Source organism: Rhineura floridana, chromosome 17 (genome assembly GCF_030035675.1).
Source record: "Rhineura floridana isolate rRhiFlo1 chromosome 17, rRhiFlo1.hap2, whole genome shotgun sequence".
In the NCBI taxonomy this organism is placed as follows: domain Eukaryota; kingdom Metazoa; phylum Chordata; class Lepidosauria; order Squamata; family Rhineuridae; genus Rhineura; species Rhineura floridana.
In genome coordinates this window covers 29,747,056-29,769,780 of record NC_084496.1, presented here as the reverse complement: position 1 = coordinate 29,769,780, position 22,725 = coordinate 29,747,056, and the positions used below count along the sequence as shown (strand labels likewise).

Genomic DNA, 22,725 nt, shown 5'->3' with positions numbered 1-22,725 from the left:
TTTTAAAGAAAAAAATTGCTTCCGGATCACATTTTTGCAAATGAAGAGCACTGTAAAAATGTGATATATTCCTTAATTCTAGCTAATGGATTTCTGTTGCTTTGGAATGCCATCTGGAATTTATCAGTGGAGAAACTAGGGCACTGAGGTAAGCAAAATGCAGGGGAAATATTAGGAGATTAGTTTTTTCAGCCATAGCATAGCATAGCATAGCATAGTTGTTGGAAGAATTCCCATTTAAAACCATACTTTTAAAAAACATTTTATGATAGACATCTTGTCAGAATGATTCAGCCATGCAAGTTACTGGAATACAATTCCAAGAGCTGATGCAAGAAGCGAGATTTATTTCCTCTAGAAAGATGGATAAATCCTTCACCCTGATGCAATGCACACATAGATACATCCGTGGGAATTGCTTCATCTTGGTGGGGGGGAGTACAAAATTAAATGACAAATATGTGTGATAATGTTTCATCAAAATGATTCAGCTACACAACTTGCTGGAATACAATCCCAGGAGTTCATTCAGGATATGTCAATGGAACTGCCAGGGAGAGGTGGACAATAAATGAAACTGAATGTTGGAAGATTCTGGAAAGACAAAAGAAAATCCTTCTTCACACAGAGCATAGTTAAATGATGGAATTTGCTCCCACAAAAGGCAGCGATGGCCACCAGCTTGGATAGCTTTAAAAGAGGTTTAGATAAATTCATGGCTATCAAGGGTTACTAGCCATGACAGCTGGCTCTGCCTCCGAGAATCACAAGTACGGAGCGTGCTATTGCACTCAAGTCCTGCTTGTGGGCTTCCCCTAGGCATCCGGGTGACCACTGCGAGGACAGGATCCAGGATTAGATGAGCCTTTAGATGGATCCTCTTACTATGTTCTTAAGTACTTAACTGATACACTTAAAATCATGTCCCTTTCCCTCTGATTCAAGCAATGCATTGTTACACAAGTGTTCCAGTTTGAATGAATCACATATCAAATCATAAATGTAATGCAGTTTTCACATATGAATAGGAAGAGGCAGCTTGAGTTTAATGAATGCAAAAAGAAATATTGATTTCATAGATTCCTATAACACGTCCACTCAAAAGTGAGTCCCATTGAGCTCAATGCTGCTTACTTTCACACAGGCAGGTACAGGATTGCAAGCTGAAGCTGAGCAGGAGGGGGAAGGTGAACCATTCATCTATGGATGTAGAGACTCCCTTGTTTTTTGGTTCTTTGTTCAGTTTTTCCTATTTGCCACCTGGCAAAAGATATGCTTAGGGTCAACTGCAGCTACTGATACCAGCTATAGTTGCAATTATAGTTCTCAAAAGAAATTATCCTGATGACTCCGTTCATAGTAATCTTAGTAATCTTTGCACTAGGACAATAATACCTTACGGGTGACCAAGTCAATAGTAAATCATTAGCTGGAAATTCAAGGGCCACTCTATACAGTCAAATGTCTTTTGAATACCCCTCCCCAATAAAATGCTCCATACAAACAAAAAACTAGCAGTTGGAGGGGGCTCTTGAGTGCTGACTGCTGTGCCATCTTTATATTTCCTGGAAGTATGGGAAAAATATAAATGTGATCTGCTACCAAGGATGGGATCCGTTGGCCTGTGTCACTTTGAAAGCATTCCGTCAACCTAACAGGTGGTATGGATTTGAGTTTGTTCTTTGCTATCTGCTGTTTTTACCAGTTTTATTTTCACTAAAATATTGATATTAATACTGATATTTTGGAAGGGAATACCAAAATTTTGAAAGGAGAGTGGCTTTGCCACCTCCTCTTCCTCTGCTGTAATTAAGTCTGGTCAGTTTTAACATTAGCAAGCAGAGACTGGCTGTTTTCTTTTTGGAAAGGAAAGGAGGAACGCAGCTTTCAGTGCTCCCTCATCCCCACCTCCTCCTTGGCAAGTGCAGAGTCCTTAATGTGGGAGAGAGTCTCTAGGACTAGGCTTGCCTTTTAATCTCTATTTAAAGGCTTGGCTTGCTTGGATTATTAAAGTGGAGGGGGGGAGGCAGAGAGAGAGAGAAAGACCTGTACTGTGCTATGTGTAAAATCAATATAAGAACAATATATTTGACGGAATACTTGAGGGGGGGGAAATCTGGTGTTGGTGGGAAGCTGCTGAAGTTTGGAGCAAACAGGATCACTGCAAAGATGAAGAATATGTGGGCCATTGAAAAATCCTGTGGTAAATCCGAATTCAGCTGAAATCTTGCCCACCCCTATCTCCCACAGAGTCTTCGGCTCTGCCCATTTATGTCACTAGTCCTATATGAGGTGAAGACAAAAAGTTGTGGAAAGAGGGATGCAGCTGCCGCCTCTTTGCTGCATCCAGTTCCTCTATTCCTTGGAATCAGCAATGCCTCTTGGGACCAACTTCACCTTGATGGGCTTTTTTGGTTGCATGAAGAAGCCTTTGCTATCCAGTTCCATGGGGATCTTTTGTCATCAACAGAAAGAGAAAGAAAAAATGTTTAGTGAATGGGATGAAACAGGGAAGATCAAACAGATACCAACTGCAATGGAAACATGTGGAAAGCATTACATACACAAACACACACACAGTTTTTGAACCATCAAACAGCACTTCAGCTCAAGTTTGCTTTGGATCTTGGGAGGATGCAGTTAACGATACATTAAATACAACTGACTTCCAAAACAGGTATTTTGAATTTATACAGCAAAGTATTTCACCTTCAGCATTTTTCAGCTGCTCTAAAGTGAATCAAAAGGTGCTGTAGCCAAAGTGGCAGTTGTAGAACACCGAGGAAGTAATATCCCGAAGTTTGCTGGATGATGTCAGGTATTATCTTGCAGGTAAGGAGTAGCCAGTCTGGTCCCATGACCACTGGCCATGATGACTGGAATTGGCCGTCTGCTTTTAGCACACCATTTAATGCTAGTAGAACAGTTTGCCTTACATTAAAAATAATAAAACGTTGCCGCTTACTTGAGTCTCTTTGCAGGGTCGGAAAGAAAATTTCTGCAGCAAGACCACGACAGCCACTTTCAAGACCAGGAGGGCAAAGTGCATCCCAATGCAGTTCCTGGGACCTGCTCCGAAGGGCAGGAAGACGTACGGGTCGATGGCTTCCCTGCTCTCCTTGCTGAACCTGTTTCCAAATCAGAGGAGCAAAACCTACAAATGAAATGTCCACCCCCAAATGCATGCACTGAAATATAGGAGGCAATGTATACCTTTGACACTTCACTGCTGAGACAGAAGTGACTGAATCAGCGGTACAAGAATTAATGTCTGTTGGGGGAATTCACTTAGGTCAAATTATTAAAGGCAAATCCTAAAAACACATTCTTCACATAAAGAATTGCAACTAACGGTTGGCAGGAGTGTGGTTGTCCGAGGCTGCAGCGGGTTGTAGACCCCTTACATTTTTGGATGCAGGGTCTTAGCCAGGTCCCTATGTATGAGCCAGTCATCATGAAAGGGGAGTGTGTTAGCCACTGAGAAGAGTCTTGTCATCTCCTTTCACTCTGCAAAGGCGATCTCCCCAAAGAGATACAGAATGGAAGCAAACTTCCGTCAAAAACACTCTGGTTCATGGTTTAAGCAGGCCTAAATGTCTGCTTTAAGGGAAGAAATGTCTCTGTCTGTCTGGAAGATATAAGGTGTGCTACTCCTCACAGCCAGCTCTGGGTGGCCATGAGAAAAGAGCCTGGCAACGCTTTAGTCAAGCTGAGATCATGTACCAGAAGGAGGAGGAAGAAGAGAAGGAGGAGGACATACTAGTTAGCAGCTCTGGAGAGACTGCCATGAGACTTCCCTTTACTTGGGAACAGGTCAATCCACACAACCAATTATAGATTGACTTTTACATGTCAGTCAATCCCAATTTGTCATTTATCAATACAGAAATGAATTTTAAAGAAAGTGGGGAAAGAACAAAGAGCAAATCAGGAGACAGGAAAATATGGAGATGCTGAGGGATGCAAAAGACACTTCACCTCACTCTGCTTTCAAACGGGATATTTTACAACCCTAAACCTGGAAGATTAAATGTTAACTTCCTGCATGCATCTTTACTCTTCTGTTGTGTACTTGCATGGCTTTGTGCCGTTCGCCCCATGGCTCTGCTTTCAAGAGCTGGACATAAACCCAGGCCAATGTTTCGGATGCTAAAGCCATCTTAGGTGCCATTGTCTCCAACACAGTTAAATTCCATGCACAGTTGACGGATGTGGGTGATCAGAAGACCCTGAGTGGCACTGCAGACAGTGGGTGTCAAACAATGACAAATGCATTATTTAAGTGTTATAATAATAATCACACCTGCTCTCTAGTTTCTTCTTCTTCCCCCTGCCGTGGCTTTTATTACTTGGTTTGAGGATAAAGAAGGGCTTTTTTCCTTGCAACTTACCTCTCGGGTCTGTACTCTTTTGGTTCTGGCCAATATTCTGGGTCATGGTGCAAGACAAAGGCAGGGATCATGGTCACGGTTCCTTTTGGGATTGTCACTCCATTAATCTCTATGGTGTTTTTGCAAACCCTTTCAATCCGCCCCCCAGGAGGGTAGAGCCTGAGGGTTTCATTCACCACCATGTCAAGATACTCCAACTGAACGACGGCTTCGTAGGTGGGCGTGCAAAGGAGGAAAATAAAGGGTTGCATTTGAGGGGCAATCTAAGAAATAGGTAGGCTTTCACTTTTGGATCATGAACCAATAAAGTCTATTCCATTAGACCAGGAAACATGGAAGTCATCCATCTACCAACCTCCCAAAACCCAAAATTTAGTTTTTGTTTTAATATGTGCAACTTCAGAAAAATCCTGCTGGAGCAAATTGGCAGCTACAGCTAGTGCAAAATGTAGCAGCTTGACCAATCATTGGGGCAGAGTATTGTCATCATATCCTGCTGCTGCTGAAAGAATTGCACTGGCTGCCAGTTAACTACCAGTCTAGGTTCAAGGTGCTGGTACAAAGCCCTATCCAGCCTGGAACAGTATTCCTGAAAGATTACCTCATGCCCTATAAACCCAACCAATCACTGCATTATGCAGGAGAGGGCTGTGACGCCCTTCCCTGGCTCTCCCTGTCAGGTTCCTACCTGGTCGTGGTTACTGCCTGTCACTAGGCACCACCAGGGACTCCGCCAGTCCGGACTGTCCTTTTTTATGGTTTCTCTCTCCGCTCTAGCACAGATCTCAACAGATCCCCCTGCTAGGCAGCACCACCAGTCATGTCCTAATACCAGTATTCCCAGAGACTCTGAATACTTGTGGTGTTATTCTCTTCACCGCTGCCACCATTTGTTACAATTTCCCTTCAGCCTTGGTCATTACCTTACCCTCCCTTCTGGTCTGTGAAACCCCAGCCAAGGATCAGGCCTTCGGTAACCCAAATATAGTTTTTATTAAATATAACAAAGATAACAAGATTTCTTCATAAGGCACACAAGCATATGGTTTTATCTAATACTAATCCGAACTCCACCCCCCTCCTTCTCCACGCTCTCCTGACAAACAACTCTCTCAAACCCACCAAAACAACCCACTCACTTTCATCACACAGATTCCACTGTCATCCTTCCATTTATACCCTCAGCCATTTTAAACACTCAGCCAATCATCCAGCATTCTACTGCCCATTCACTCCCCCTCCTCTTTCACTCCACTTACCATGTATCTTCTATTCAAACAGCACTTACCATATATACACTAATACAGGAACATCACAAGGGTCTGTTCCTCACCGCCTGTAGAGTGACTGGACCTTCTCTTTAGAACTCCCTCCCACTGCATACCAGGGCACCATCTTCTCTGCTTTCTTTTCAGCACCTGCTAAAGACATTCCTCTTTCAACAAGCCTTTTAAAATCTTTATCCAGTTGGTAACTGTCTTGGGATTCGAATTGATGTATGTGCCATGGTTGTTTTAAATTGTTTTCATATTTATGGTTTTTCTAAATGGTTGTTATACATGCAATCATTTTAACTGTTCTTATAGGTGTTATATTGATGATCGCTACGGCATGCCTCATGGGAAGCGATTCATCCATGAAATAAATAACAACAGCCACAGCCAACCTGAGACCCTGAGATGATAGCAGAGACCCCTACCTGGTTGGGAAGAGCCTCATCGATCTCCTCTTGCAACTTCTGCTGAACATCTGGGTGGGTGGCCAGGCAGTAAGAGAGGAAGCTGAGTGTGGAGCCTTTTGTCTTGTAGCCAGCTGAAATAAAGACAATGGCCTGGGTCAAAATCTCTTTGTCAGTCAAAGCTAAAAATAAATGAGCAACAAAGTCCCAACTGTAAAGCAGTCTGTAGTAAGTCAGGATGGGATTGAACTGTTATGCTACGTATGCTAAAAAATGGAAATGTCCTGCCTTCAAGTTGATTCCAACTTATGGCAATCCTACGAAGAGGGTTTTCATGAGGCTGAGAGGCAGTGACTGGCCCAAGGTCACCCAGTGCTCTTCATGGCTATGTGGGGATTCGAACTGTGGTCTCTCAGGTCATAGTCCAACACCTTAACCACTACACTACACTGGCCCACATATGCTATAGAGGTCCCAAAATCACTCAGGACCTACCTGCACAGCAATATAATTTTCTAGGGCAGAGATTCTCAAACTGTGCTCAAGCTCCACTGAGAAAAGTTGTGAACACTCTGCACTCGGTTTATTTTTTTCTAATGATGGAAATCTCATCACCATCATTTATGAATCACTAGCCCAGTAGCTGATTAGCTAATTGGCAGCCAGTGCAATTAATCAAATTGACTAATGAGACCTCAGCTTCTGATTTTCCTAATACAACACTGGTTTTGACAATGAAAAAGGTTTATAAACTGGTCCACTGAGACCCTCAACAATTTTGAAGTAGTTTACGGGGTGCAGGGGAAGAGATGGAATTTGAGAACTGCTGCTTTAGGGACTCCAGATGTGAAGAAGTCCTCCTTTCATCTATCATCCATCTCAGAACACATGGGTTCTCTCTCATCATACGATGAAGGCAGCAACCGTATTTCCACTAGAAGATCTAAAGACCTGAAAATTAGCCCAGCAGAATGGGGCACATTCCCTAGATTTCGTACAACTGGAAGAGAACAGGCTGGTTCATACGGAGTCCTAAACCATATCTTAGTGTTACGAGGTTAAGCAAGCCTCAGGCTCACACACACCCTCCTCCCCTAAAGGAGGTTTACTTCCATTTTAGCTTGATTGTTTATTTATAAGATTTCTACCCCACCCTTCCTCCCTTAGGAGCACAGGGCAGTTTATAATAATAAAATACATAACATATAACCTTAAAAACACAGTTCTCTTAAAAATATATACTTAAGAGAGTAGGAAAATGACTAAAGAGTAGGAAAGTGACAGGACAAGACTATAGGGTGCTTAAAACTATCTCTATTAACTGCAGATTTTCATGTTGTCTGAATCTGACACACTGTGATTAATGTTAATTATGGTTTGTGGAAACAAGCCAGCTTCAAATCATGGTTTCAGAAGCTGGCTGATTTCAATAAACTATAGATAAGATTAAACCACAGTTTAGGATTCAGATGTAACACTACACCTGTGGTTAATCCAAAACAGAGCAGAAGCATCCAATCTACCCCTTGCAGCCACACCAAAGGAGTACGAAGGAGGGTGTGCAAGAGCCCAAGGCTTGATTTGCCTTCATAACGCTAAACCACAGTTCATATTAGGGATAAGGGAGATCTGCACTTTCCAAAACAATATGAGAACTGAAACACAGCCATCCTCCAAAATTCTCACTTATCTGAATTTTGTGGTGCAGTTCTCCAGCCAAACAGTGTTTACAAACATGTAAACATCATGTTATGGGGAAGTGTACATAAAAATGAATATATTAGTGAAGAAACATAAACAAAGGAATTGAAATTGCTTGAAAACATGAGTTCATTAGTCAAAACTTGAGAAAATAAATGCCCATTAGGAGAAATTTGCGTTAACATGCTTAAGAATTTTCATGTGGATTTTTTTTAAAACAAATTGCAAATTGCTGCAGGACTGAATGTAAGGTTGGAAAAATAAGAAACCAAGAGAACCACGACTGACAGATCCATCCCTAGTTCAGATGATGTGCAAGCCAGTCCCTTGTAGTCTGTGGGCAGATATGCAAGCCACAAATAATCTTTGTGACCACTGGGGCTGGGGGACCTTCCACTCATAATATCCCTACCCTGTCTGTGTTTCAGACTGTGTGAATACTTGTCTGGAGTACCTTTCTCTCTATCAAACCTCAGTTCTACCCCCTGAGCAATTTCAATAAAGTGGGTGTATGCACTTGGTATGCATACCCAAGGGAAAAATCAATTTGTTTCACAAACACACAGGCATGCACCAAAGGAAGTCTTTGACTTATCTAGACAGCACGGCTATGAAATATGCTAAGTAACCATAAAGTCATCTCTCAAATTGCACTGCTTTCCTTCCCTTTTTGCAAATCTAATTGAATATATCCAAAGGCGAGCCTGGAAATCTTGCTGGGAATTTTGATCTTCCACCCTGCAAGAAAATCTGAAAGGGCACCGCAATGCAAGCAACAGTGTCCAAGTTCAATCAGAAAGATGTGGGCACTTACCTGTAAGTGAATTTGCCTCATCAGAGGTGTCACCTGAAATTTGGGAGTCCAGCATTAGCTGAAGAAAATCAGCCCGGTGCTGTAGGGTATCGGAGACAAAACAACAACAAAAAACATGGTTAGTAAGAGAGGATAGTTAATCATTACTCCTCAGTCACACTTCCAGTCCAGTGAGGTGCCTAAGAATCAAGAGGTGGGTCTGTAGGATGGATTATCTGGGTCCTGAAATTCCTTCTTCTTTAAAAAAGCTACAAGTGCATAAAGTCAGGCTCACATAGGTGGGACCATTGCAAGAAAGAGACCCCCAAATGGGCCAGACGCACCATGTGATCATTCTTTTGCCGATGCTCCTTGATTTTTTTGACGACATCAAAGAGGAAGTTGACAAGAGACGGAGGCATGATGCTAATGTTTAGCATGTTTAGGACTGGAGTAAGGAGTGGGAAGAGAGCTGGAAAAGAGAAAATTGGTTGTCATTTGTGAGTTTGCAACAGAAGCAGCAACTCAGGAAGAAAACCCTCAAGATCAGACTACTGCAATGCACTCTATGTGGGGTCTCCCTTGAGACTGACCTGGGAACTGCAGTTAGTGCAAAGCAGAAAGGTTGCTGACAGGAGTGAGACCCTGACAGCATGTAACACCTCTGCTCAGAGATCTGCACTGGTTGCTGATTTGTTACCTGGCCAGGTTCAAGGCGATACTGTTACTATATAAAACCTTTAACCAGTTTACTTGTGGGACCAGTTTACTTGCGGGATTGCCTTATTCCATAAATGCCCACTTGACTGCTTCAATCTGTGGAACTGGCACTGTTGCAGGTGTCAAGTAATACTTGTTCTGCACTTGTCAGAAACTGCTCTTTTAGTGTGGCAGCACCTACACTTTGGAACTCCCTGCCTATTGACATCAAGCAGCAGTCTTCACTGTTCTCTTTCTGTTGTCCGCTTAAAACATTTTGGTTTAGGGAAGCCTAGCCAGACACATAGAAGTTAATGTGTTTTTATTTCTTTTTAGTCTACTGTTGTTTTTAATTGTTTGTAAATATTTTTAAATATTTGTTTTTGACTCTTTTATCAATCATATTATAAACTGCTTAGAGGGTCTTCTACAATAAAGCATTATATAAGTTTTGTTAAATAAATATTGAGGAACGGGGCTCCAGAACATCAGATTGGAGCGGTGCAACGTGGCAAGAGGAGAGCATGGAGTCACTACAGCTCTGAGGTGGAGTAACTCCCTCCCTCCCTCCCCTGCTGTGGCAGTCAACCACCCACCCTGGTTAGGGAGCCAGGACCCTCCCTTCTCCCCAGCAGACTCCATGCAGCAAGGGTAGTACTCGTAAAAGAGGAGGGTTTTGCTTTTGCTCTGGCAGTGAGAGGGAAAGATCTGGTGCGTCTTAATGAAAAGAGCCCAGAGGCCACGGCTGCCATTCACATGCCAGAAGAGGGGAAGGGAGTTCACCCTGTGCGCCGCTCTGCCTCGTGGCACTTCTGCTGAGAAGAACCCAGGCAGCAGCAGGTCACAACACAGATTGTTTGCTTTGCAGTGGAGCCAGAAGGGTGACAAGCCGATGAACTGATAAGCGTCCCTTGCTTATTGTATCTAGTCATTAGCTAGCAACCTCTTGTTGTATTGATGGGGACAAATTATATTCCACACTTGAGTGCATACATGAATGAATTAGGTTTTCAAACTTTCTCCCTTCACAGACGGACAACAGCTTTGCAGGAATCTTTCCTACGAATTAGGATTAAGACAAATAACTCATCTGGAGCTGCTCATTTCCAGGGTTGCAATCCAATTAAAGAAATAGATTTGTCATACGAGTTGATTAATTAAATTTGCACATGACATAAAAACAATATTTTTGAAGCAAGAAACATTTTTTTAAAAAGCAGGCCTTGTCTTAGAAGAGGCATTCCCTTCCAGATAAGAGGAAAGGGGGCGGGCTGTCCACTTTTAAGATTAGGACTACAGATGGTAAGAACCAAGTATTTGCATTTTAAAAAATGTAAAAATATGCACGATTTAATCAGGAGCACAATGGCAGTTGATTAAAAGATGCATTTCTTAATGAATCTGGCCTGTCAATCAATCAGTCACTGCAGCCCACTTCCTCTCTCATTCCAAGCTGGACCAAAGGGACCGAGGCTGTGTAGCCCATTTATAGGTGCTCAAAGGCGAGGCAGAGTGGCAGTTGCAGGAAACCTCATGCAGCAATATGAAAACAAGAAGGTTGCATCCCTACATTGGTATCAATTAAAAGGAAAGGTGTGTGCAGGGGAAGGGCTGTAGCTCACTGACAGAGCATCTGTCTGGCAGGCAGAAGGTTCAGTTCTTGGCATCTCCAGGTAACAGCTGGGAATGACTCCTGCCTGAAAGGCTGGAAAGTTGTTGCCAGTCCGTGCAAACAGTACTAAGCTAGACGGACCAGGGGCCTGACTCAAGGCAGCCTCCTGTGTTTCTATGGGTGTCCAAATGTTGCGATGCATAAAGGCCTCGTACCAGCCAGGATCAGCACTGGACTTAAGAAGTTAAACCTGACCAATCTCTTGATGTGCACAACAAGGGGGTCGTTGGGGCTGTTCATGGAGTCTATGTTGATGCTGAACGAAGTGCTGGTTACTACGTCCATGCTGTAGGCGGAAAAGATCCTGAGGGGAAAAAGGAAGAAAAGGCGGAGAATACAGAAATGTGTTGAATGCAATCGCTCGTGTGGCCCTCCCAGATAAGACCTTCAACAGCACCAAGCAGATCACGATTCCCTCAACCACTTTGAATCAGGCTAAATGTTCAGGGAAGATATGCACTGAACACGTTGTTTTACCTAGAAATAATATGACATATATTTTAAGAGGCATAATTGCAAGCAAATGAAATAAATATTTCCTCATGTAGTACATCCTCCTGCTCATACCTGTGCATATTCAACATGCAGTGGTTACCAGGAAGAAAAGCTTTTGCTCTGCTTAATTTTGCAGAATGGTTAACTTTAGCCGTGCTACCTGTACTTTGATCATTTGTCTCATCTCCTCTATATCCCTATAAATGAAAATAGTTCATACCATGCATATGCATTTGTTTCTGTCTCTCTCTTTGAAATGTTCATTTAAAACTCAAACATCTCAAAACATGTATTTGTGTGTGATATGCCTTTAAGTTGATTACGACTTATGGTGACCCTATGAATCAGCGACCTCCAATAGCATCTGTTGTAAACCACCCTGTTCAGGTCTGTGGGTTCCTTCAGGGAATCAATTCATCTCGTCTGGCCTTCCTCTTTTTCTACTCCTGTTTTTCCCAGCATTATCGTCTTTTCTCATGAATTCTGTCTTCTCATTATGTGTCCAAAGTATAACCTCAATTTCATCATTTTAGCCAATGATAGTTCTGGTTTAGTTTGATCTAATATCCAATTATTTGTCTTTTTCGCAGTCCATGGTATGCGCAAAGCTCTCCTCCAGCATCACATTTCAAATGAGTTGATTTTTCTCTTAGCTGCTTTTTTCACTGTCCAACTTTCACATCCATACAAAGAGATCGGGAATACCATGGTCTGAATGATCCTGACTTTAGTGTTCAGTGATACATCTTTGCATTTGAGGACCTCTTCTAGTTCTCTCATAGCTGCCCTCCCCAGTCCTAGCCTTCTTCTAATTTCTTGACTATAGTCTCCATTTTGGTTAATGACTGTGCTGAGGTATCGATAATCCTTGACAAGTTCAATATCCTCATTGTCAACTTTAAAATTACATAAATCTGTTGTCATTACTTTAGTCTTTCTTACGTTCAGCTTTCGTCCTGCTTTTGTGCTTTCCTCTTTAATTTTCATCAGCATTCGTTTCAAATCATTACTGGTTTCTGCTAGTAGAATGGTATCGTCTGCATATCTTAAATTATTGATATTTTTTTCCCTCCAATTTTCATACCTCCTTCATTTTGGTCCAATCCCGCTTTCTGTATGATATGTTCTGCATATAAATTAGATGCATATAGATATAGATAGATCAGATGCTCTGGCACCCCCATTTCTTTTAAAGCATTCTATAGTTTTTCATGATCTACACAATCAAAGGCTTTGCTATAATTTGTAAAGCACAGGGTGATTTCCTTCTGAAACCCCTTGGTCTGTTCCAATATCCAATGTATGTTTGCAATATGATCTCTGGTACCCCTTCCCTTACTAAATCCAACTTGGACATCTGGCGCTTCTTGCTCCATGTATAGTAAGAGCCTTTGTTGTAGAATCTTGAGCATTTCTTTACTTGCATGGAATATTAAGGCAATCTCTCAAAACATGCACGTAAAAATTAAGGTTCTGTATATCATATCTTACTGTTTCCCTAATTAGTGTTTTTCCATTAATTTTGAACTTAATGTTCTGATGTTTTATTGTATTTATGTTATTCTGCGATATTAGATTGTGCACTGCTTTTGCATTTTTATTTATATGCAGTAGACAAATTTGTATAAATAGTGTGTCAGCTTTCTATGTGCAGAGGTTTAAAAAACACCATGGAGGACCATTCAGTCATGTGTTCCACATCAGTAACCTGAAGTGGTACACCCCAGAAAATACCCTTATCAGGGGCCTAGTCCGTGCATGTGTGCATGTGTGTGAGTGATGTTCCCTACTTACTACTATATTTTGATGCCTTTCAGTTAAGGTTCTGCCTCTGGTGTCTCAGGGTCAGATTAAAGTGTGGTTGGAGTTGGAGGGAATGGATCAAGCAATGGCCCTTTCCTTCCATCCACCCAGAGAACGCAGAAGAGCATGACAAACCCGCTTTCTATGGTGTTCCCTTACAGTCTGGCAACAAACTAGAGTTGTAAGTGTGGAAAAAACGTTTGACAAGAAACTAGTCCCTTTCTTTTTTCCTGGTTACCCCTGTCCCTTTTCATCCGTCATTTCACATGCCTGATAAGTGCACTTTGAATGCCATAAGGCACAAAGTGGGTCTGCCCCACTTGGAGGACTTTTTAAACCAATCTATCCCTTTATCAGAACAACAACTGACAAGTTTAGGGACACTTCTATTCATTGGTAAAGGATTAATCAAATCAGCTGCCTTTTGCAGGAGCCCCCTGTAAAGGGAATAGCTCCAGGCCCCTAACAGCTTACGAACATCTTCTTATTACTTAATAAACTTATATCCTGCCCTTCCTCCCAGAAGGAGCCCAGGGTGGAAAACACTAAAAACACCTTAAAAACAGACTTTAAAAGACATTGAAACAAAACATCTTTAAAAACATCATGTTTAATAAAAGTTTTTAAAACATGCTTTGTTTTAACATGTTTTAAAAGATTTTTTAAAAAAATGTTTTAAAGTCTTTTGTTTTTAAGATGTTTCAGAATGTTTTTTAGTGTTTTTATTTGCCGCCCTAGGCTCCTTCTGGGAGGAAGGGCAGGACATATATATATATATAAATGTCTAATTTTCTGCTTATTGTCTTTTTCGTTCTTGTATCTGTTAACTCAGCGGATGCCCCTGATATTTCTGGACACATTGGAAATGCATGTTACAGTTATTGTTTTGGTCATTGACTTGAATTTATGTTTACTATTTGGTTGATGCACAGGATATTCTTGTTTTTTTTAAATAACAATTATTAAATAACAAAATCCATAATTTTTTTTTTTTTAAGGACACTGTCGTGTGATTTGGCAGAACCTCTGGCTCAAAGAGAGACTCTCTACATTAGAGAGTTTGGTACATGTTTGGCATCTACAGAATGGCAGCATATCTGGCTCAATGACCCCTTACGGGATGGGGCACTGCTCAGTTGCATGCAGGAGATCCCAGGTTGGTCCTTGGCACCCCCAGTTAAAAGGGTCAGGTAAGCAGGTAAAGGGATGCCAGGGAGCTTCTACCAGTCACAAAAATCATGACTGGGCTGATTGGACAAATAATCTGACCTAATATAAGGCAGCTTCCTGCATCAAACGCTTTTGCAATTTCCATTGTAAAACTGGCTGCTTAACACACACACACAGTGGTGCTCCCCAGGACTGACTCACTCTTTCATGGCTATGGGTTTGCCATTGTCCACTTTCTTCTGGACATTCTTCACAAGCATTTCTCCATAACGATTGATGATGGGCAACATCTGAAATGCAGACCAAACCCTGAAATGCGGCAGACACTTTCGCCATCCGTTAAAATGGAGTCATAAAAACAAGCAGCAGTTTTATTTATTTATTTATTATTTGATTTATATCCCGCTTCTGTTTGCTGGTAACATCATGTGAACCATGCAAATTTAAAGGAGATGCGAGTAGCACCAAACACACAGTAAACCACCATGTAGATGAGCCCTTAACAGGTTTACTCAGGGTTTTGTATGAACAGAGCATGCATTCCTGGCAAATTGCAGGCTTTCCTGTGAGGGCAAGTTGATGAAAACAGTTTCCAGGAGGAAAGTGGGAGCGCCTGCTCTTTGCATGCAGAAGGTCTCGGGGGGGGGGGAGGCTGGGAAATATGCCTGCCTGAAATCTTGGCAAGCCGCTGTCAGCCAGTGTAGCCTTGGCTGGGTCTGGGTCAGTACAAGGTAGCATTTTATGCTTCCTTGAAGGGAGAAGGTTTGAAAATCATCAGGTTTGGGGGTTATAAAAAGTAGAAACATCTGTTGAGAATGCTCCATCCAAAGCAGAGTGGCAGCTCTAAACTAGTTTAGCAATGGTGACAAGAGATCAAAGGCGGTGGACAAAACATCCATTGGCCAACAATACATCCCAGCCTGGCTCCAGGGCTCACCTCCTTCAGTCTCCCGCTGGTGAAGGTGGGAGACAGAACCGTGCGAATCCGCTTCCACTGCTCGTTGGGGGCGATTGTTATTGCTGTGTCCAGGTCACCATTCAAAATAAAGTCCTAAATGGTCCGAGATATAAAGAAAACAATAACAGATCTGCATTGCAGCCGTCAATCTCAATCCTCTCTCTCTTTTTTTTTTTTTTGCACCAGCCCAGCTATTGGTTAGGTGTACCCTTTGGCCTTTCCTGACAACCCCTCCCCCACTAAATCTCAGCATTATGGTGGGTTTTATCAGAGGAAGTTCACTAGTGGATACTTACCCGATGGTTGGTGAAGTTGGTGTAGAATTCTTTTACCAAGATGGTTTTGATGATGGTAGGATCCAAAATGGCCATCACTGGCTGCCGGCCATCAAAAATTCTAATGGCAACCCCAAAAGAAAAAAAAAACTTCACAATTTTGTCCTTGAATGCAATCATCAGTTTGAAAGGAACAGCCAAGACAGAGGCTTCCTACTCTCAGCTGTAACTGATGCTGGCCTGAGGGGTGAGGGTGGGGTGTGTGACAGGAATAGGAAGGGCTCTGTGTGTATGCTACGATTCTGCTTCTGAGGAAGCTTCTGTACCTTAAGGCTGCAAAACTATTCTCTGAAGAGTGGAGGCAATGCTTGCTGAAATCGTAGTAGCCAGAAAAGTGATTGGATGGAATTTCAGAACCTTGCATAGATCCTTCTCTCTTCCTATGGCTAGCACAACCAGAGCACATTACGGAAAAGTGCAAAAACTGCAGACTGAATTCACACAACGTAAGAGTAAGCAATTCTGCTCAATTTGCATGATTTATGCAGGTTGCAAAGTTTAATTTTCCCCAGTGCGGAACCTTTATTGCCTGGGCATAGCATTTTATTCCTTTCTTAACGATCGAGTGCACGCTGTCCCAGCATTGGGACTTACGGAGAGAAGAGAATGGCATCAGGAGCAGAATAGAGGCAGGGCAGAATTATAATTTATATGGTGCTTAAAATTCCACTATGTGCAGGCTTATGGCTCCATCTCTTCCTGTAATGGAAACGAATTCCCAGGCTTGTGACACAGAGGCTACCTTAATTTACACCCATACATAAGTCTAGGTCTTCCAAGTCAGGGAGTATGGCTGTTGGGTAGGTTCATATACATTTTCTAGAAACCAGCCAGTGAAGGTAAGGGCATGGTTTAGCAGTCTGCAAATAGGAGCCTCTCCCATTTTCTCCACCACTCTCCCTCCTTCCCAGGAATTCTACTCCGCGGTATGCTCACCCCCAGATTTTGCCATACTTCTGATAACAGCTCTGGTCAAAATGCACGATTCCCTGTCAAGGTAAGAGAGATGTCAATGAAGAAAGCAGCAAGAAAAAAAGAGAGGTGGGCTCTACAACCCTGGAGACTTTCAAGAGGCAGCTGGACAGCCCCCTGTTGGATAATAATAATAATAATAATAATAATAACCTTTAATTTATAGGCCGCCTATCTGGCCAATGGCCGCTCTAGGAGGCGTACAATAAAGCACGATAAAATACATGGTAAAATATGATACAATAAAAACAATATAACCAGTACAGCACAATGCAAAATTACAATATTTAGTAGAGTTGTCAGTAATACAATTCTGAAGCTAGTTCACCTTAGAAGTCTCAAGTTCATAAAGGCCTGATGGAAAAGCCAAGTCTTCAGGCCTCGGCAAAATATATATAAGGAAGGGGCATGTCGAAGATCTATTGGGAGGGAGTTCCAAATCGTGGGGGCCGCCACAGAGAAGGCCCTCTCCCGAGTCCTCACCAACCCAATCACTTTAGTTGACGGGACTGAGAGGAGGCCCTGAGTGGCAGATCTTGTAGGGCGGCACAATTTATGATGTTGGAGGCGCTCCATCAGGTATACTGGGCCGAAACCGTACAGGGATTTATAGGTTAATACCAACACCTTGAATTGAGCCCGGAAAATAACTGGAAGCCAGTGTAGATCGTACAGGATAGGCTTTAACTTGGATTCCTGCATTGAGCAGGGGGGGTGGACTCAATGGCCTGAAAGGTCCCTTCCCACTCTACTATTCTATGATTCCAGGTGTAACAAAATTTGCAGTCTAATCCTATCCTCAACTTGTGCTGGCTTGCTGAGGACAGGATACCAATATGTGCTCTTCTGCCAGTGGACCTTGATGATTCCCTGATGGCAACATATCTTTGCTGATGACACATCATGATTGCGCTAGTGTAGTATTGTGTAGCGTTGCCAGTGTTAAGGCCAAAGCAGGCACCATGATGAGTATAGCAGAAAGACATGGATTCAGCCAGTGTCTTCTGTTCTCTCAGACCTCAGATTCACTACAGTGATAGAACAACATAATACCACTAAAAAGAGGGGGGGGGGAAGGTGAGAGAAAAAAGAGCTGGTGGTGTGAGTTAAGTTAAAACATTCCTTGCATCAATAAAAAATAAGTGATGTAAGTTAAGTTAAAACATTCCTACTGAAATCAATAGAGAACAAAACAACCCCCTTCCATCTTCACCACTACCTAGGTGCCTTAAATTACCTCCAGGGGTCACTGTCACATTAACAGCCCCTAATACTCACTTTGCTGTATTTGTGAAAGGTTCCAATGAAAGGCAGAGGCCTCGGCCCTGGAATCCCCAGATTCTTAAAGAAACTGTATGGCCAGATCCCATAGCTAGAGAGACAAACATTGGGAGATATCAGTGAGATTGTAACTGTAAGACAGCAAGATTGACATTTATAGGACGAGAAGAGGAGATGGCGTTTAAAACACGATGTGTTCTCTGCCTCCAGGCCCAATTGGTGTGACTGTTCAGGGAAGGGGTGTGACTCAGCGGTGGAGCACACGCTTTGCACACCAAAGGTCCCAGATTCAATCCCTGCAAACTGCAGCTAAAGCTGGGGAAGTCTCCTTCCTGAAACCCCGGAGAGCCACTGCCACTCAGAGTAGAGGACATGGAAGTAGACGGACCAATGGTCTGACTCCATGTAGGGCATTTTCCTCTCGCCCTCTGCTGGGCCTTAGGCAGGCGCTAACGAAGAGCTGCAAGTTGAGGAGTCAGAATCAGCTGTTGCCCAGGCAAAGGCTCACATGCTTTTATCGCTCTTCCAGGTATGGAGGAGCCTGGCCTGGTGGAGTCACTGGAGAGCTGAAGAAAGCTTCTGCCTCCAGGAAATTCTCTGACCTGCAGCTGTCGTGTCGGGGCAGGCCTGTGGGCAGCATTCTGGGACATGTCAGGAGCCGGAAACCACAAACCATGAGGCAAGTCAGTGGGAAGAACTGATGAGCAATCAGGAGTAAAGGGCAAACCAGAAGGCAGGAGCAGGAGAAGAAGCCTGAAGTCAGCACTGAAGAGCCATACGGACCAGAAGGCAAAACAGAGCAAAGCGTAAGAGCAGAATTGACAACGTTCTCGTTGCTTAAGCAAGGCTCTGCTGGGACAGGTGGCCCCTTTACACCCCTTTCGGCCAAGAACGAGCCAATGGTCAGCTTGGGTGGGCAGAGTCAATCCAGAAGGCTCTCCACTGAGACAGCTGCCTCCTGCACTTCCTTACATGGGGGTGCCACATGCAGAGCCCAGTGGCACACAGATCCGTGCGTGGCCAGCTAGAGCCCTGGTAACTCCTGACAGCATCTCCTCAGATCCTCTGGTTTCCATCCAGGCCATGCAGCGTGGAAAGAAGAGCAACCAGAGTCAGGGAACAAAGCCAAGGATGGATGGCTTGTGGGTGTGAGAAAGAGGGACCAAGGTCCTTCCAGCAAGCTGAACAGGATTGGTGAGGGAGGTGATCCCTGGGAGTTCCAAGATGTTACGAGCACCTCACTTGAACTTAAGGTGCCTGGTGCCCAAGGCTAGTCCTGCACTGTGGAAATGGATTGTCCCTTTTGCACAAACTGAGCATCAGTGTAACATCAACAGAAAGCAGTGGTAAACCAGGTCAATCCCTTTTAGTTCAGAACCTGAAAAACTGGAATGGTAACTGCTTTATTCAGATCCATCCAGGGATGGAGAAGATTACAGTCTACAAACTGAATCTTTAATTGCTACAGGCCAGCCAGAAATTCAACAGGTGCTGCTTTGCCAGGCATGATGATATCAAACTTGAGAAATCAGCACCTATTGAATTTTCTACCCATCTCACACAGGGGGAGCCCTTTGGAAGGCAATGTTGTTGCTGTCATGAAGGGAGATGGCCAAGGAAGGCCTCCAAATGCAAAGACTGGGGGGAAAGGCCTGCTGGAAGTGGGGCAAGACCAACTCCTGTTTGAAGGAAGATAGAGTTTGGGTCCTCCAGTTGGCTAGGCTTGCCTACCTTTACCTGTGCTCTCCTCTACCTAACTTGCTTCTGTTGTTAACTGATATTTTCAGGGAAGCCGACCTCACTTCTGACCCTCCGTCAAACTTCTTGATTGTCAGAGAAGAGAGAAGACTTATTTGACTTTATTCTGAAACATGAGGACAATACCCAAGTCTGGGTATTGCGCCTCCAACTTAGTTAGTTAGAACTAGGTATGCCTTTCCTATCTGCTATGTATTTCTATAGATAAAGTAGCTTTTCTTATTTGACTAAGTCTTAAGTCTCAGTGATCTAATTGCAGGGTAAAAGCCTGCTTCTAAGGTAAATACACACACTGGCACACACAGCTCAGACAGCTGAATCACTCTGCACACACATATTTCCAAGGCCCCTGTGCCTTTAAATAGTTGCACAGAAGGGTGCAGGGCAAAGGGAGCAGAAACACAACCTGCTCACCTTTATGCCACCATTAAAACCTCCTTTGCACCAGCCTTATTAGCTAGTGAGATTTGTCTTTGCCCTCAAAGCAGCTCATGAATGCACAATGCAATAAAAGAAGGGTGGGCTTCAATGCTAGTCCTACTCAGAGTAGACCCACTGAAGTTAATAAACGTGATGACTAACTTAGGTTCATCAGCTTAATGGATTTACTCTAAATTGGACTTCATTGAATACAGCCCAGAGTTTATTAAAAAAAACCCTGCAACCTGGCACTTTCCTGGCTGTGACTGATGGGAGGTGTAGACCAAAACGTCTGCAGGGGGCCAGGTTGGGGAAGGCGACTACAGAAAACACATTCCCAGCGACAACCCCAGTGCCCAAAGAGACCCCTCCCCAGCCCTCAAGGCTAAGGCCCTCTGCTGTCAAAAAGAGAGGAGGAGTGGACCCTCAGGCAGTCCCCTCCCTTCCAAAGGTCCCAGGCAGGAGGCAGGGAGAGCGGATGACGCCCACACTTGCCGCCACCTTGGCCAAGGGGCGCCTTCTCCACCTGGTCACTGTGGCAAGCCATTTCCTAAAGGAATGATCGTGCGTCCAAAGGGACCCCCCCCCCGTCCTAGCTTTTGGATGCCCAGGGGGCACAAATGGACACAACATTTAATCAGCGAACCAAGGACACAAATTCAGATTGGAAGCGGCTGAAGCGGCTGAGCAGAGGTGTGAACTTTTAGTGAAACTGAACAGAAACGGTAGCACCGAGGGGCACATTACGCAATGATTCTTGCAAGCCACCAGCCTTTCTGAAACGCTTCTTAGCCAAGTCTCTCCCCCTGGTTCTCTGTCTGTTTATTCATTTGGTAAGAATTCTGCCCCAGCATCACAAGCAGCCCTTCCCAAGCCATGCATCGAAACAGACAGGCTTGCATTCACAGGTATTGACCCGTGGGGGAGGAGGAGGGCTAGAAATGTTCACCGCCCAGAGAGCTATTGCTAGTCGGGCGGTATATAAATTTAATAAATAAATAAATAGAAAAACGTTGCTGGGCGACTATCTTGCGCAAACGCATCCGCAAGGCTGCAGTCTCTTCCACGCCGTTTTCTTCAACTTTGAGCCGCTGTTGCTGCAGCCCAAATCCCAAGGCTTGGAGATTTCCGCGTGCAAGCCACTTGGGGGGGGGGTATTTCCTCGGGGTCCCCAAGCACAAGGCAGCCTTACATGGGCACCCAGGAACCGTTCCTTTAACGCTGCCCTGTGCCGGGAAGTGTCCTGTCCGCTAAGAAATGGGGGGGGCTTCCCAAAGCAGCAGGTGGCCCCCCTTCCCCGCATTATACTCACAGCAGGAAAAGGGCCAGGAAGCCCAGGGCGAGGATCCAGGTTTCTAGGGGAAAGCTAGGCAAGAGGAGGAGCGCCATGCCGTGGATCTCGGCCGAAGCAGCTGCGCCTGCCTTTCCGCACCTCGCAAGCTTTTATTTTGCAGGCGGAGGCCCCTCCCGCTTCGCCCCAGGCCCAGCGCCTGGCCTGGGCGGCCCCTCGCCGGGAAGGCTGCAGGCAGGAGCCGGGCGGGCCCGGCTCTTTCTCTCTCATGCCTGCTGGCAGCTCCGGAGGATGGGATCCAAGTCAAACACGAGGCCCAGTGCAGGGCCCCCCGCCTGGCTCTTCCGCCCCGGTGAAAAGCCAAAGTGCCAAGCGAAAACCAAAGGCAAAAGCCTTCCTCCTACTTCTCCTGGGGAGCTTTTGCGCAGCTTCTGGCCAGAGTATGATGGGGTCTCGCTGCTTCCAGAAGTTGGAAGATAAGAGGCCGATCCGGTGGACATAGTTTACTTGGGTTTTCAAAAAGCTTTGGACAAGGGACCTCACCGAAGACTCCTGAGTGCTTTTGTCAGTCATGGAGTAAGAGGCGAGCTCCTCTTGTGGATCAGGAACTGGTTCAGTAGGTGGAAGCCGAAAGGAGGAAGACATGGACAGTTCTCCCAACGGAGGGATGCAGAAAGCGGAGTCCCCCACGGATTGTTATTGGGACATGTGCTTCTCGACTTGTTCATACATGACCTAGAGGTATTTAGGGGTGAGCAGTGTGGTGGCCACCTTGCAATGATACTAAATTGCTCAGGATTGTTCAAACAAAAAGGGAGTGCAAAGCGCTCCAAAAGGACATCTCCAAACTGAATGAATGAGCAACACAGCAAATGCAATTCAGTGTAAAGAGGAAAGCTATGCATACTGAAGGAAAAATTCTTAATTTGAAATATCCACTCATGGGGGTCCGAACTGGCAGTGACTGACTAGGAAGAAGACTAGGGGGGCATGGTGAAGAGATCCATGAAGATGTCAACCCAGTGTGCTGCAGCTGTGAAAAAGTCCAATTCCATGCTAGGGATCATTAGGAAAGGTATTGAAAATAAGGCAGCCAATATAATGCCATTATATAAATCTATGGGTTGGATGCTTTTGTACGCACATACATGCACTCAAAGCGACTTACAATTAATAAAAAAATAAAATAAAAAAATAAAGTAAAAGACTAAAAATAAATAAAGTCAAAAACAAAAACAGAACATAAGACAGTGGAACAACCTTTCTTAGGAAGGCTACACAACAGAAGTCCTCCAAAAGCCTTTCAAA

General features: G+C 44.1%; 1 protein-coding gene across 1 annotated transcript; it reads right to left on the bottom strand.

Moving 5' to 3' along the window:
• LOC133371684 (cytochrome P450 3A24-like) lies at window positions 1–21,747 on the bottom strand. Its single transcript, XM_061599330.1, has 13 exons — window positions 21,439–21,747; window positions 17,946–18,039; window positions 16,632–16,684; window positions 15,657–15,756; window positions 15,340–15,453; window positions 14,604–14,692; window positions 11,090–11,238; window positions 8,908–9,035; window positions 8,585–8,663; window positions 6,090–6,251; window positions 4,392–4,614; window positions 2,966–3,128; window positions 1–2,454 (listed from the first exon to the last, which is right to left on the bottom strand). Exons 1-13 carry the CDS (start codon window positions 21,513–21,515, stop codon window positions 2,356–2,358), a joined length of 1,530 nt encoding a protein of 509 aa, XP_061455314.1. The 5' UTR covers window positions 21,516–21,747; the 3' UTR covers window positions 1–2,355.
• Between the last annotated feature and the right edge of the window lie 978 nt (window positions 21,748–22,725).